The 13843-nt window shown below is 42.4% G+C and overlaps 1 protein-coding gene across 2 annotated transcripts in view; it reads right to left on the bottom strand.

Moving 5' to 3' along the window:
• The window catches only part of LOC122787701 (outer dynein arm-docking complex subunit 4-like), a 1060374-nt gene extending 1046749 nt beyond the window's left edge, over window positions 1-13625 (bottom strand). The window contains exon 1 of one of the 2 annotated variants that reach the window (XM_044054554.1): window positions 13072-13625. In XM_044054554.1, the coding sequence (XP_043910489.1) occupies window positions 13072-13191 (120 nt within the window). In that variant the 5' untranslated portion in view covers window positions 13192-13625. The remainder of the gene's footprint in view (window positions 1-13071) is intronic. The other variant, XM_044054553.1, reaches the window with a different exon arrangement.
• Window positions 13626-13843: the final 218 nt, after the last annotated feature.

Consider the following 13843-nt stretch of genomic DNA (forward strand, 5'->3'; position numbering starts at 1 on the left):
AATATGGTTATGATTATGCATGGCTATTATAACCATAAAATAAGGAATGTGTTAGTAAAATAGATAAAAGATTATTTTATGTTGTGTGGACTATTTGGAATGAAATGATAAATGAAGTTATGTGTAATGGTAAACGGAGACTAGCAGTAATTTTAAGAAAAATTAGCTGGTGGTTGTGGAAAAAGGAGTGGGCTCAAATAAGGATAATGAAGATGGAAGTTAAATATAATAAAGAAAAATAAAATATTTATGATAAAATATTTATAACTGTATGACAATAACAGAAAAGAATTGAAAATTGTACACTGTATAAAATGTAAATATGTAATGTTGTAAGTAGTGCTGTAAATAATGTTTTAAATAAAGACCCCCTACTCTTCTCGATAGGTGCTGTTTGATATTTTTACATTCACTTAAGCTACCACCAATTTAATTATATATCCAAAAGCCAAAGATTTTGTGAGGAACAGCCCAAATATATGAGGCAAAAATCTGTACCTTCTGAAATAATCTGGATATTTGAGAGACATGGCAAGATGAGTGTAAACATTCTAGACTGTGTTACAGTGTCTTCCTGACACTGCTCACAAAGAGGTTTATGGCTCTGAAAGACAGTAAAACACTTAGCTTTTTTTCTGTAGCTAGTAGTACATGAAGCATAAAAAACTCAATGTACTACAAAGAATTATGATGAGATTTTTTTCTGCTGAATATGTGAGCTGTCTGGTTAGTTGTTATATACATACAGCAACTTTATTACAAGCTGAGGCAAGTACAAACTTGCAGTGTTATAAGATAGTACTGCATTTTATTTTTCTGTTTATTTATTTGTTTCATTGAATATTGTGTTAAAGATAGTACTGCATTTTATTTTTCTGTGTATTTATTTGCTTCACTGAATATTGTGATCTCTCTCTTTCTCTCTGCAGTTAGTTTCCCGCCCTCTGTCCCTGTTCTTGTTGTGGTATTAATCTTGGTGGCTTTGGAATTGCCCGCCCCTCCTGTAAATTTGTGTTTGAACACTCCTCCGGGTCCATCTCATTTGCTCACTCAACCGAGTACAGTGAGATCATATTCTGATTTCAGACACCCCCTACCAGTCCCATTTGTTCAGCTCTTTCCCAACTCTATCCCAGTCTAGTGTCATTATCTCATTCTATCTAATAGTTTCATAGTTTCATAGTTTAGTACTAGGCTATCTGCCCTGGGGCATTTGCAAGCCTAGCCCTAGAGATGTGGCTTTTGCCACCCCATGTAGTGGTACTAAGGTGTATAGAATAAATTTAGAATATTGTGCCTTTGTCTAGTATTGACACATTGAAGACCCCCTTACTTATTAAAATTTGTTTACTGTGCCTCTGTCAAGTAGCGACACAGGGGTGACCCCCGGGGTAAACCTACGATCTCCCATCCACTCGTCAAGATTTCTCTTGAAGAGAGTCAGTGAAGGGCTCTGCCTAATATGAACTGGGATTTTGTTCCAGAGTATGGGAAGCCTCTGAGTTATGAATCTGTCCCTCCAGCATGTTCTATTCATGTTTGTACTGAGGTTTAAATCTTTGGCTCTCGTGGTTCTTATGGATTTGGATTTTTTGAGGTGGAGCATGTCCATCAATTCCTGGTTGGACATGGCCTTGTACGTCAGGCACAGATTACCTCTGAGCAGGCGGTATGCTACTGAATAGAGCTGGAGTTTCTTTAGCCTGGTAGCATATGACATATGTTCGAGACCCTTGATCCTCTTGGTGAGGTACTTCTGGGGTCTCTCCAGCTGTTGTAAGTGCCAGGTGAGGTACATACCAAATGGGGCATTGTACTCAATCATGGGCCTGATAAGGGAGGAGTACAGGGGCACGATGACCTCCTTTGATCTGGATGTGAACCCCTTCATGATAAGGTGGGCAAGGTAGAAAGTCTTTCTAACCACTTTGGCAATGTGGGTGTCAAATGAGAGGTCACTATCAACTTGGGTCCCCAGGTCTCTGATTACTTTTTCGGTACTCAGTGGGTTACTGTCTATGTGATAATTTGTGGGTACTTTGTTTTTCCCAAAGGGGATGACTATACATTTCTTGGCATTCAGTTTAAGGCCATGATTCCGGCACCAGTTGTCCGTTTCGGTGAGGCCTTTCTGTAGGATGTATGTGTCAGCTGGTGTATCGACTATGGCGCCTAGTTTGCAGTCATCTGCGAACTTTGTCAGCCACAACCCTCCCATGTTTGCTTTCACATCTGAGAAGTAAATGCCGAACAAGAGGGGTCCCAGGACAGAGCCCTGTGGGACACCACTTGTGACTGGCTTTGAGTCTGACATGGCTCCCGCAATCTTGACTTTATGGGTTCTGTTCTTTAGCCAGTTTGCAACCCATTTTGTGACATATGGATTTACATTTACGCTGTTTAGCTTATCTATGATCCCCGAGTGGCATATTGTGTCGAAGGCTTTAGCCAAGTCCAGGTAGGCTGTATGGACTGCCTTGCCCTCATCAATGGCTCTAGTGACTGTTTCGAAAAAGTCAACCAGGTTCAAAAGGCAGGATCTGCCCTTTACAAAGCCGAACGAGGTGGGATCAAGTGTCTGTAGGTCTCCAATGTCGTTGTTTATGAGTTCCATAATAATTCTTTCCATAGCTTTGCAAACCAGGTTGGTCAAGCTTATGGGGCGGTAGTTCCCAGGGTCTGTAGTGGAGCCTCCCTTGTGGAGTGGGACCACTGTTGCTGTACGCCAGTGTTCAGGTACATATCCTGTAGTAAGGCTAAGGTTAAATAACCTTTTTATATGCGGGTTTAGCTCCTCTTGGAGTTCACGTATTACGCAGCCGGGGATACCATCAGGTCCCATGGATGCTGTGTTTTTTGCTTTGCTGAGGGCGGTTCTGACCTGGACATCAGAGATGACAGGGAGGTTACATTCAGCTGGGATGAGTATTTCTTCTTTTGGAGGTGAGGGAGGGGAGAAATTTGCACTGAACCGGTCTGCCAGAATGTTGGCAATATCTGTGGGTTTGGTAAATTTTTTGTCGTTGTGTACTAACTCTGAGCATATCTGAGGGTTTCAGCCCAGGTTTCTAACATAACTGAAGAATGCCTTGTGGTTATCTTTAGTGTCCTTGGCGATTTTTCTCTCAAAGTTGGCCTTGGATGTTTTTATGAGAGAACGTAGCTTTCTACTAGTGCTGATCAGAGATGCCTTCCCTTTATGGGATTTTGCTCTGTCTTGCAGTAGCTTCCTTCTTTTGTTATACAATTTGTTTATGGCTGGGGTCCACCAGACAGGACGCTTTCCTTTGGTGGAGAAGGTCTTGGTTTTATTTGGGATTGCACGATCCATGCATTCTTGGAGATGTCCGTAGAAAGCATTTGTGTAGGATTCAGCATTGTGGGATGTGGTTTCCATTGGCCCTGTGGGCTTAAATGATACCATCTCAGTCTTGAGAAGTGTAAAGTTAGCTTTTGAGAAGTTTCTCACTGTAGTCTTTTGTGCTGGGGGTGGAGGTGGTAAATGTATATCCAGGGTGATTAGTTTGTGGTCAGATCTCACCAGTGAGGGGAATACTTCCGGTGTGGAGCATTTTGTCCCCATGTTTGTGATGATCAGGTCTAGTATATTATCCCCCCTTGTGGGAGAGGTGACTAGCTGTTCCATTGCATTTGAGTTTATGAATTCCAGGAACCTTTGGGCTAGGGTGTTAGGGCTAGAATAGTGCACCCAGTCTATGTTAGGGTAGTTGAAGTCTCCCAATATGATGGTATTTGTTGAGACATTCATATCTTCCAATGTCTTCAGGAAGGCAGAGTGGGGTTCTTGAGATTGGGAGGGTGATCTGTAACATACAACCAGTTGTATAACAGTTTTGCCTACGGTTAGCTGCACCTGGATGGTCTCCGATGCTTCATGAGTTGCCACTAACCTGGAGGTGTGGGTATCCTTGATGAATATGGACACTCCCCCTCCCTTTGTGGTTCGGCCTGGGTTTTGGGGCCAAAAAGCATGATACGAGGTAAAGCCTGGTAGCGCTGGGGTGCTCTCAGGAGCCTTGAGACAGGTCTCGGTTACAGCGCAGACATCGATGTTCTCCATACTGAGGAGTGCTTTGAGAGCCTGCATATTGAGATTTAGACTTCTGGCGTTGAGCAGCATGCATTACCCTTAATTTTTTTCCATTTTTGTTTTCTAAGGAGGTGGGTTCTAATTTTGAGCCTTGCCTAAAAAAGGCACTATGGGGGTGGCAAGAGCCTTAGCCAATATCTGGAAGCCCAGTGGTGACAGGTGCAAGTCGTCCCTTGCGAAGCAGCGTGGCTTGTCCAGCATGTCATCCCAAGCAGACAGACATTGGATCCCCCTAGAATGACACTAGTAATTGAGCCAATTATTAAAGCTGATCATCTTGTCTTTGTATTGTGGCATCATTCTTGGTGAAGGCAGGATGCTGCTCAGGGTCAGGGTCATACCAGCCTGGGCTACATAATCAGAGAGCTCCTCTATGTCTCTTTTCATGTAGTCCAAGGAGGTACGTCTCAGGTCATTCACGCCGGCATGGAGAATGACGGAGTCATATTTGTACGTGCTTTTGAGTGACCTGAGTGCGTGTGTTATATGGCGGATCCTAGCCCCCGATAGGCAGCTTACCGTTACCCTCTCCTTGCTCAGCCTGGTAAGTGGGACGTCAGTGTGTCTGACTATAGAGTCACCTATTACTAGTTTATCAGGCATAGTGTTTGGCCTTAAGGGCTGTGATTTATTGACACACCGATTTATTGAAGTATGTGTTGCATGTGTTATGTTTTGAGGTGGTGGATTTTTGGGTGTCTGCTTTGGGAGCCTCTGTTGTTTTGGTAAGTTTTTTAATAGAGCCTCCGAGTATGTTTTTGTGTTATTATGTGCTTGATTTGTAGTTGGGGTAGGTCTATGTGTGACTGGGTTTGTTGTGTGTGTGGTTACCTTCTCCTCAGGTCTGGTCTTGCCAGTCCTGAGTTGAGAGAGTTCAGCCTCCAGTTTGGCTATATAGTTGCATCTCTCACATGTATTTGTGTTTGTTGGGAGGAGGAGAGGGTTGTATGTGTACATGAGACAATTATAGCATTGTCTCAAGATTCCCAGATTAACCAGCTGAACAGGAGAAGATGCTAGCAATCTACCACTCGACATGCTAGAATATTATAAGAGAGTGCTGTGCCTTTAAGGGAAGTGGTTGGGGTGGTAGGTGGATGTAGTGCTACTTGAGTTTGACAGTGCTTGCTTAGAAGAGAAGCTTTGAGAACAAGTGCTATGCTTATAATATAACGAGTAGACTGGTTATTCTAAGAGTAGAGCTTTCTAAGGGAAAATTTGAAGAGCAGACTTGGCGGAGCCAGAAAAAGTTTAACCGGCGCTGCCACAATCGCGCAAAGCCACGCAAATGCGGATTTTAAACAGGGAACTTCAAAAGAGCTAGAAATGGTCCAAAACAACCAATTACTACAGCTCTTGTGCTGAGGTCACTGCTTCAGGGACAGATAGGCTGCTCAAGGCTCCCCACTCCCACTGGTGAGCAAAGAAACTTCCTTCTATCCAAGTAAGGTAATGGACAACACAGGAACTACACCACAGCCCAGAATACAGCAAAGCCTGTAAACTGGTCTAAACTAGTCGAGGAGAGGCGGGAAAACAAGGATTATTTTTTGGGGTTTTTTTTGTTTTTAGATAGAAAACACACAGAAATACAGAAGGCAGCAATAAATCAGTTACACAGTCTAGCACACTTTAGTGGGCAGCCTTAACAGTTAAATTAAACAAACAACAGATTTTCAATCAATTTTCGACCAGGTAAAATTTTAAGTGTAGATACTATATAATGCAGCAAACAGTTAAAAAAACAGTATAAGCTTGTTTAAAATAAGCAATACAGAGAGAACATTTGAGTAGGCCATCCCACTTAGGCCCTTAACCTTGAATTATCTTCTGTTTCTCCTTTCTCCCTTTCCACTTTACTTTGTGTTCTGACTGAGTGTGCTTCTCAGCTGATAAGTATATTTTTTGCACTTTTTAACTGTTCAGGATTGAGTTAAACAATAATTAAATTCAATTCAGAATACAGTTTGAATAAATTGCTTTAATATTGCTACACAATTGTGTGCTAGCTGGCACTGCACTTGAATTGATTTAGTGGTGTTTTAGCTGCTTTTCTGTAACAAAAAAAATCTAAGCTTGTTTCCTGCCTTTCCTGTAACTAGTCTAGTCCAGTTACAGATTTGCTGTATCCAGGACTGTTTGTAAGCTTCTGAGGCCCCCAAGCTTTTCTGTGTTGGAGGAAAGCCTTCTAGCTTATCAGTGGGAGTGGTAAGCACTAGGTAGCCTATCTACCACAAGAGGAGTGGTTCCTGGCCCAGAATTTGTAGTTTATTGGCCGTTTGAGCTGTTTCTCCATTTCTTTCAACTTTCTAGTTTAAAAAGCCCATGTTGCCCTTGTTTCCCACCTTTCCTGTAACTAGTATAGTCAAGATACATATTTGCTGTATTCAGAACTGTTTGTAAGCTTTTGAGAAGTGCCAAAGTCTGCTCTTCAATTTTTCCCTTAGATCTGCTAGTTTTCTTCTCTCCTGCACTTTTACGAGCTTATTAGTCTAGCACTTTACCATACCAGACTTCTTGTAGCAATTATTGTAGCACATAAAAGTGCTACCAGTACTAAAGTTCTACAAGGAAACAGCTCCAGCACTTATTAACGCCCATCCCTCCAGGCATGTCTAAAGGTCAGTTCCCTGTGCTTTCTCCTGTTAACTTGATGACCTTGGGCATCCTGAGGCAATGCAGCAACTGCCTCATGTACACTGACAACCCTCTCCTCTTACCTCCCAACACTCAGACTTGCGAGAGATGCACTTATATATCCAAATAGGAAGCCTTGCACTCTCCAGCCAAGACGGGAATAGCTGGTCAAGAGGAGAAGGTCAACACTTGCACCACACAACATGGAACACATAGCCCTCCAGAACACACACCAGCACTACCTTCACATAAAAACACAAACCACCCACCCACCTTCGCGGAGACTTTTAATAAAAATCTACCCAACCAGCAAAGACCTCCAAGGCAGAAATGCACTTGACCACCGCAACACAACACTAATCATTTGACACATAACTCTCCTAAACAGTTTGCCAATCAACCAAAGCCCCTAAGGCAAAAAAGCATGCCCAGCACACTAGTCATAGGTGACTCGATAGTGAGGCATACCGATGTCCCACTCACTTGGTTAAATAAGGAGATAGTAACAGTCAGCTGCCTGTCAGGTGCCAGGATCTGCCATATAACACACTCACTCAGGTCCCTCAACAACAGGTATAAATATGACTCTGTCATTTGTACATGTGGGTGTGAATGACCTGAGATGTACTTCCCTTGACTACATGAAAAGAGACATGGAGCAGCTCTCGGATTATGTAGCCCAGGTGGGTACGACCCTAGCCTTGAGCAGCATCCTACCATCACCCAGAATGATACCACAGTACAAGCAGAAAATGATTGATTTCAACAACTGACTAAGTTTCTGGTGTCATTTTAAGGGGATCCAGTATCTATCTGCCTGGGATGACATGATTGACAGACCTCAATGCTTTTCCAAAGATGGCCTGCATCTGTCACCCCTGGGCTTCCGGATACTGGCCAAGGCACTTGCCACCCCTATAGTGTCTTTTTTAGGTGGTGTTCCAAAGACCAAATTACCACAACAGCTACAAACAAATGCAATCTGAGTGTCATCCTGCTCAATGCTGGAAGTCTAAATCTCAAAATGCATGCCCTCGAAGCACTCCTTAAAATGGAGAACATCGACATTTGTGCTGAAACAGAGACCTGGTTCAAGGCAGCAGAAAACACCGCTGCACTACCAGGCTATAACTCATTCCATACCTTTTGGCGCAGGAACTTGGACCGAAGTGCCAAGGGTGGTGGCGTTTCCATATTCATAAAGGATGTGCACACCTCCAGACTGGTAGCCCAACATAATGTATCAGAGATACTTCAGGTGCAGCTAACAGTGAGTAAGACAGCGATTCAGGTTGTAGCCTGTTATAGGTCCCCAACCATGTCCCAAGGCACTCACTCCACATTCCTAAGCACCTAGGAAAATATTAGGGTCCAACCTAACACACTCATACTGGGTAACTTCAACTACCCTTCCATTAACTGGGAAAACTACTCACGTACCAATACACTTGCCCAACGTTTCATAGACATCTTTAATTCCAATGCCTTGGCCCAGCTCGTTCTTATCCCCACAAGAGGTAGCAACATCCTTGACCTGGTCATTATTAATATGGGCGACCAATGCTCTACACCAATAGTCAACTCCTCCCTGGTTAGATCTGACCACAAACTAATCACCTTGGAAATCAACATCCCCCTCCCCCACAAAGGTAACCACCATGAAAAACATCTCCAAAACTAACTTTGGGCTCCTAAAAACAGAGGTGGTTAACCTCATGTCACCCATGCAAATGGAGAATAGTTGCATGACCACCAAATCATTCACCAATGCACTGCATGAACACGTACACAAATGCATGGATCACGCCATACCCAACAGAACCAAGATGCTCTCCTCCAAAAAAAAGGAAGCCAATCTGGTGGTCCCCTGCCATAAACAAACTCTACAACAGAAGGAGGAAACTGATGTGGAATAAGGTGCCAAGACTGAAAAAGCTCCCTTATCAGCCTCAACAAAAAGTTGAGATCCCTCATCAAATCCTCTAAAGCTAGCTATGAAAACAGAATTGCAGCAGATTGTAAAGACAATCACAAGGCCTTCTACAGTTATGTAAAGAACCTCCACAGCAATACCCAGATTTGCTCTGAGCTACTGTACAATGGTACCGCCTATACCGAGCCAACAGATACTGCCAACATACTGGCCGACAGATTCACTGCCAACTTTACTCCCCCCCCCCCCAAGGGACCAGTCACAATACCAGTAGATTGCCAGGCACCCAGTATTACTTCTGCACAGATTAAAACAGCACTATCCAAGGCCAACAATACAGCTTCTGTGGGACCTGACAATATCCCTGGCTGTGTCCTACAAGAACTACAGAGTGAACTGGCACCTCACCTGTGTGCCCTGTTCAATCACAGCCTCACCGCAGGCTTTGTCTCTACCGAATGGCGCACTGCTACAGTCATCCCTCTCCACAAAGGAGGAGCGACTACAGTCCCTAGGAACTATCACCCCATTAACCTGACGAATCTGATATGCAAAGCTATGGAACGCATCATCATGGACCTAATAAACAAGGATACAGGGAATCTCCAAACTCTGGATCCCACACACTTTGGTTTTGTGAAGGGTAGATCATGCCTGCTCAACTTGGTCAACTTCTTTGAGTCAATCACCAGAGTTGTGGATGAAGGCAAGGTGGTTCATACAGCCTACCTTGATCTGGCCAAGGCCTTTGACACCATTCCCCACTCAGGAATCATAGAAAAACTCACTAAGCTAGGCATCAACCCCTATATCACTAGGTGGGTTGCAAACTGGCTCACAGGTAGAACCCACAGTGTGAAAGTAGCTGACTCCAAGTCAGACTGCCGACCAGTCACGAGTGGAGTCCCACAGGGTTCAGTTCTGGGTCCTCTCCTGTTTGGTTTCTACTTCTCTGAAGTCCAGGCCAACATGAAAGGACTCTGGCTGACAAAGATCGCAGATGATTGCAATTTGGGAGCTATTATTAACTCCCCAAGTGATGATGACATCCTACAGAAAGCCCTCACTGAGATCAATGACTGGTGTCAGAACCATGGCCTTAAGCTCAATGTCAAAACATGTGTCATCATCCCCTTTGGGAAAAACCCAGTTCCCATGAACTACCACATCGATGGCAGTCCACTGAACACAGAAGGTGTTATAAGACATCTGGGAACATAGGATGACAGCAACCTCTCTTTTGACCACCACACTGCCACTGTGGTCAGAAAGTCCTTCTATGTGGCACATCTCATTAAAAAAGATTTTACATCCAGGAAGAAAGAGGTCATTGTCTCCCTCTACTCTTCCCTCATTAGGCCAATCATCGAGTACAATGCCCCATCTGGCATGTACCTCACTAGACACCTGAAACAACTGGAGAGGCCGCAAAAGTACCTCACAAAGAGGATCCTAGGCCTTAAACACTTGTCCTATACAGACAGACTCAAAAAACTCCAACTATTCTCTGTCTCATATCATCTACTTAGAGGCGATCTCTGCTTGACTTATAATCCCATGTTTGACCGAGCTCTGTTAGAAATGCTACATCTAAAGAAATCCTAGTCCCTCCTGACCACACTCTCCAGAGACCTTAACCTCATTGCCACAATCAACAGAACGAGTTGGAGGGACAGGTTTATAACCCAAAGACTGCCCATGCTAATGAACAGACTTCCTATACATGTCAAACAGAGCACCTCACTGGCCCTCTTCAAGAGAAATCTTGATGAGTGGATGGGAAATAGAAAATTCACCCCGGGGATCATTCCAGTGACTCTACTCGACAGAGGCACTGGAAACTAAAGTCGGGTGGCACGATGCCAGGGTAATCCTATGGGCTAGGCTTGTAAAGGCTCCAGGGCCATTAGCCTAGTACACACCTATGAACCTATGAGATCTCTGATCATAACCTTTAATTATGTGTTCTCCACATGGTTGCCAAGATTCACTTTCTTGGCATCCAGGTCTCGAACACATAATAAGCAAATTATGATTGGCAACCCAATCATAATCATCTACAGAACATCCCTCCCACCAGAAGCAAGCCCCCCCCCCCCAATCCCCTGCCACCACTGTTGAATTACTGACATCTGGCAGAAACAAAAAGCTTTATGTTTCAGCCTGCATTTTCTGAAGGACAGGAAGTCTGAAATAAGGGCAGATTTTAATATTGCTGTTATAAACTCAGGAAGCCGCTGTAATAACATGTTTTGTGACAACATGCAGTTTCTAAAGAATATGAAGTCTGAAAGTCAGACAAAGGTGCTGGAATAACAGGTACTGTGTTAACATGCACTTTCTGAAGGATAGGAAGTCTGAAGTGAGGACGTGTTAAATATCGCCATTATAAGCTCATAAAGTAGCTGGAATAACAGGTGTGCAAAGTGGCACAAATGAAACTGTAAATGCAGTTTTATAGTGGGAAATGCCAAAACATACGTAGCCCCTGGGGTAAGTTACACCAGTGTGGCACCCCTTATAGACATACATATATATATATATATATATATATATATATATATATATATATATATAAAATTACATAAATATGTAGATATATAAACACGCATATATGCATGTATATATATATATATATATATATATATATATATGGGTCTACTACCGTAGAACAAAATTACACTATTTCAAAATACGATAGTAGTGTCCCACTAACTCGAAAGTGCACTTGAACGAAAGTGCACTTTCACAAAAGTCACTAAGTCAAACGGGACATTTCTTGCACTGTGGTGCGGTAGCGACAGACCTTAGGGTTAGGGCTTGGGTTAAGGATAGTGGATAGCTAGTAGGGCTATCCACTATCCTTAACCCAAGCCCTAACCCTAAGGTCTGTGACTACCACACCACAGTACAGGAAATAGGTCCGTAACTACTGCTCAGTGGAGGAAATACAATTTCCTGCACTGTGGTGCGGCAGTCACGGACCTTAGGGTTAGGGCTTGGGTTAAGAATAGTGGATAGCCCTACTAGCTATCCACTATCTATTACCCAAGCCCTAACCCTTCGTTCTAGTGACTTTCACGAAAGTGCAGTTTCATTGAAGTGCACTTTCGCGTTAGTGGGACACTACAATCGTATTTTGAAATAGTTTAATTTCGATCTACGGTAGTAGACCCATATATATATATATATATATATATATATATATATATATATATATACACTCTTAAGTTGTACTTCTTGGGTAGGAGGAATACGTTCTATTCTGCAAGTGGATGAATGGCAATTCACCGATGTAACAAATCCCTAAACCCAACTCCCCCAGAGTTAATTTAGCAAGCACAGTATGAGAACACTTGCATCAACAGTTTTCTACCACTTCAGCTGTTCCACAACATTTTAGTCAACTAAAAGCACTACTAATGAGACAGAATGGAAGTGCATTGGTAGATTTACTTCAATCTGAATTGATTATCATGATAGGTCTAAGTTTGAAGGAGTCAGAACTGGTCTGATTAGGAATGCTGCCGTACTCTGTATTTTTTTACATTAAGTTTAAACTGTAACTTTTGTTGTCTCTGTTTTTCAAAACGTGTTCATACCTCTCAACCCTCTTACCACAAGAAATCTGGACAAAGACTAAAGATAATGGGGGGGGGGGGCGGGGCAAAGACACAAAAATAGGGACAGATTTTAAATAGCGTTCTTACAAATTTAGAAAGTTGCTAGAATAATAATATTTATCTTAGCATGCATTATCTGAAGGCTATTAAGTCTGAAACTCAAATGTATGCCATTTTTAGCGATTTTGATCCTCTGTGGCTTGCCAGAAAACCACAAATTTTATGAAGAACAGACCAAAAATATGAGCAAAATCTGCACATTCTGCGAAATTCTGGACAGTTGAGAGGTATAACAACATACAGATCATCTACCTGTAAAGTAAAGTAAAATAAAAACAAAAATAAGAATCTCAGCGGCTATTCGAGGATATCTGAATAATGAAACTAACTCAAAACGACACTGTGGCCGAAATGTTTCAGGAGCTGGATTGCCGTAAAATTCAGTGGAATTAAATGATGAAAAAAATACAGAAAATAAGAGAAACCAAATGTGTAGATTACATTTGCTGCTCCGCAGCACCGTTTGTCCTAAACTGCACAATCGGTACTAAAAACGTGTAACTGTCTCGACCAATAAAAAAGAAAAGAACAGCAACACGATTAAATACTTAATAACACCAACTCTTTACCATGCGCAGTTTAATAGTATTGAGCAGAAAAGCTTTTCAGAATTCATAAAATAAACGTATCAGTAAAGTTATAAATGGGAAGGAGCTTTTATAGTAATATACACAGAACGCTTATTACTATGTGCTGATGCAACTTACTGTGGAATAGCTTTCTATTGCTTTGACATAGTCACTCTTCAGGAAGAGTTGATCTCCTTCTGCGACATAAGTTTCGAATGAACTCTTAGGTCCTTGCTCAGCCTCTTGGTAGTCAGACATGATGTCAGTCCTTAAGACTGTATAACCTTTACTTGTGCAAATAGGCACCCTCCTCAACCCCGATTCGGTGAAATTATTCCTTATTCACGGTAAGAAACCCGCTAAGCAACAACGTGTTGGCTAGCGATGGTTGCCTAGCAACGGGCAGCGTCCTGAACAGTTGTGCAAGGTTGGAATAAACTAAACTGCGACGGAAAACTTAACGTAGTTCTGCTTCTAAACGTACGAGGAGGCAAGTGACATTATTCACCGCTTGACGCTTGTTAAACTATTACATTTTAAATGCCACCACGATGACTTAGCGAATGTGGGAATTAATGGTAAAATATCAGCCATAAAATTATATTTATTTCAGCCCAGCAGTATTTACTTTTCCTTTTGTTTTCTGCCCACCGTCCTTTACTTGCCGTTGTCAGTACAGAATACTCCGCAAAGATGCAGCGTTTACCCAGCAAGCAGCTGATTTTTCTGTACTCAAGAGACGTTTATTGCTTGACATTGAATATTCTTGCAGTGTTTTTTTTTTTTTTTTTTTTTTGGATTTTTGTATTCTTACATTGTATCCTGATGTTTGCTTTACAGAGACTAGTTGTATCCAGAGAAAGATTCCAGGATTAAATAATATGACCAAGTAATTTTAGTGTTGTAATTT

This window comes from Protopterus annectens, chromosome 13.part0 (assembly GCF_019279795.1).
Source record: "Protopterus annectens isolate FY-2018-M chromosome 13.part0, PAN1.0, whole genome shotgun sequence".
NCBI classification, from domain to species: Eukaryota; Metazoa; Chordata; order Ceratodontiformes; family Protopteridae; genus Protopterus; species Protopterus annectens.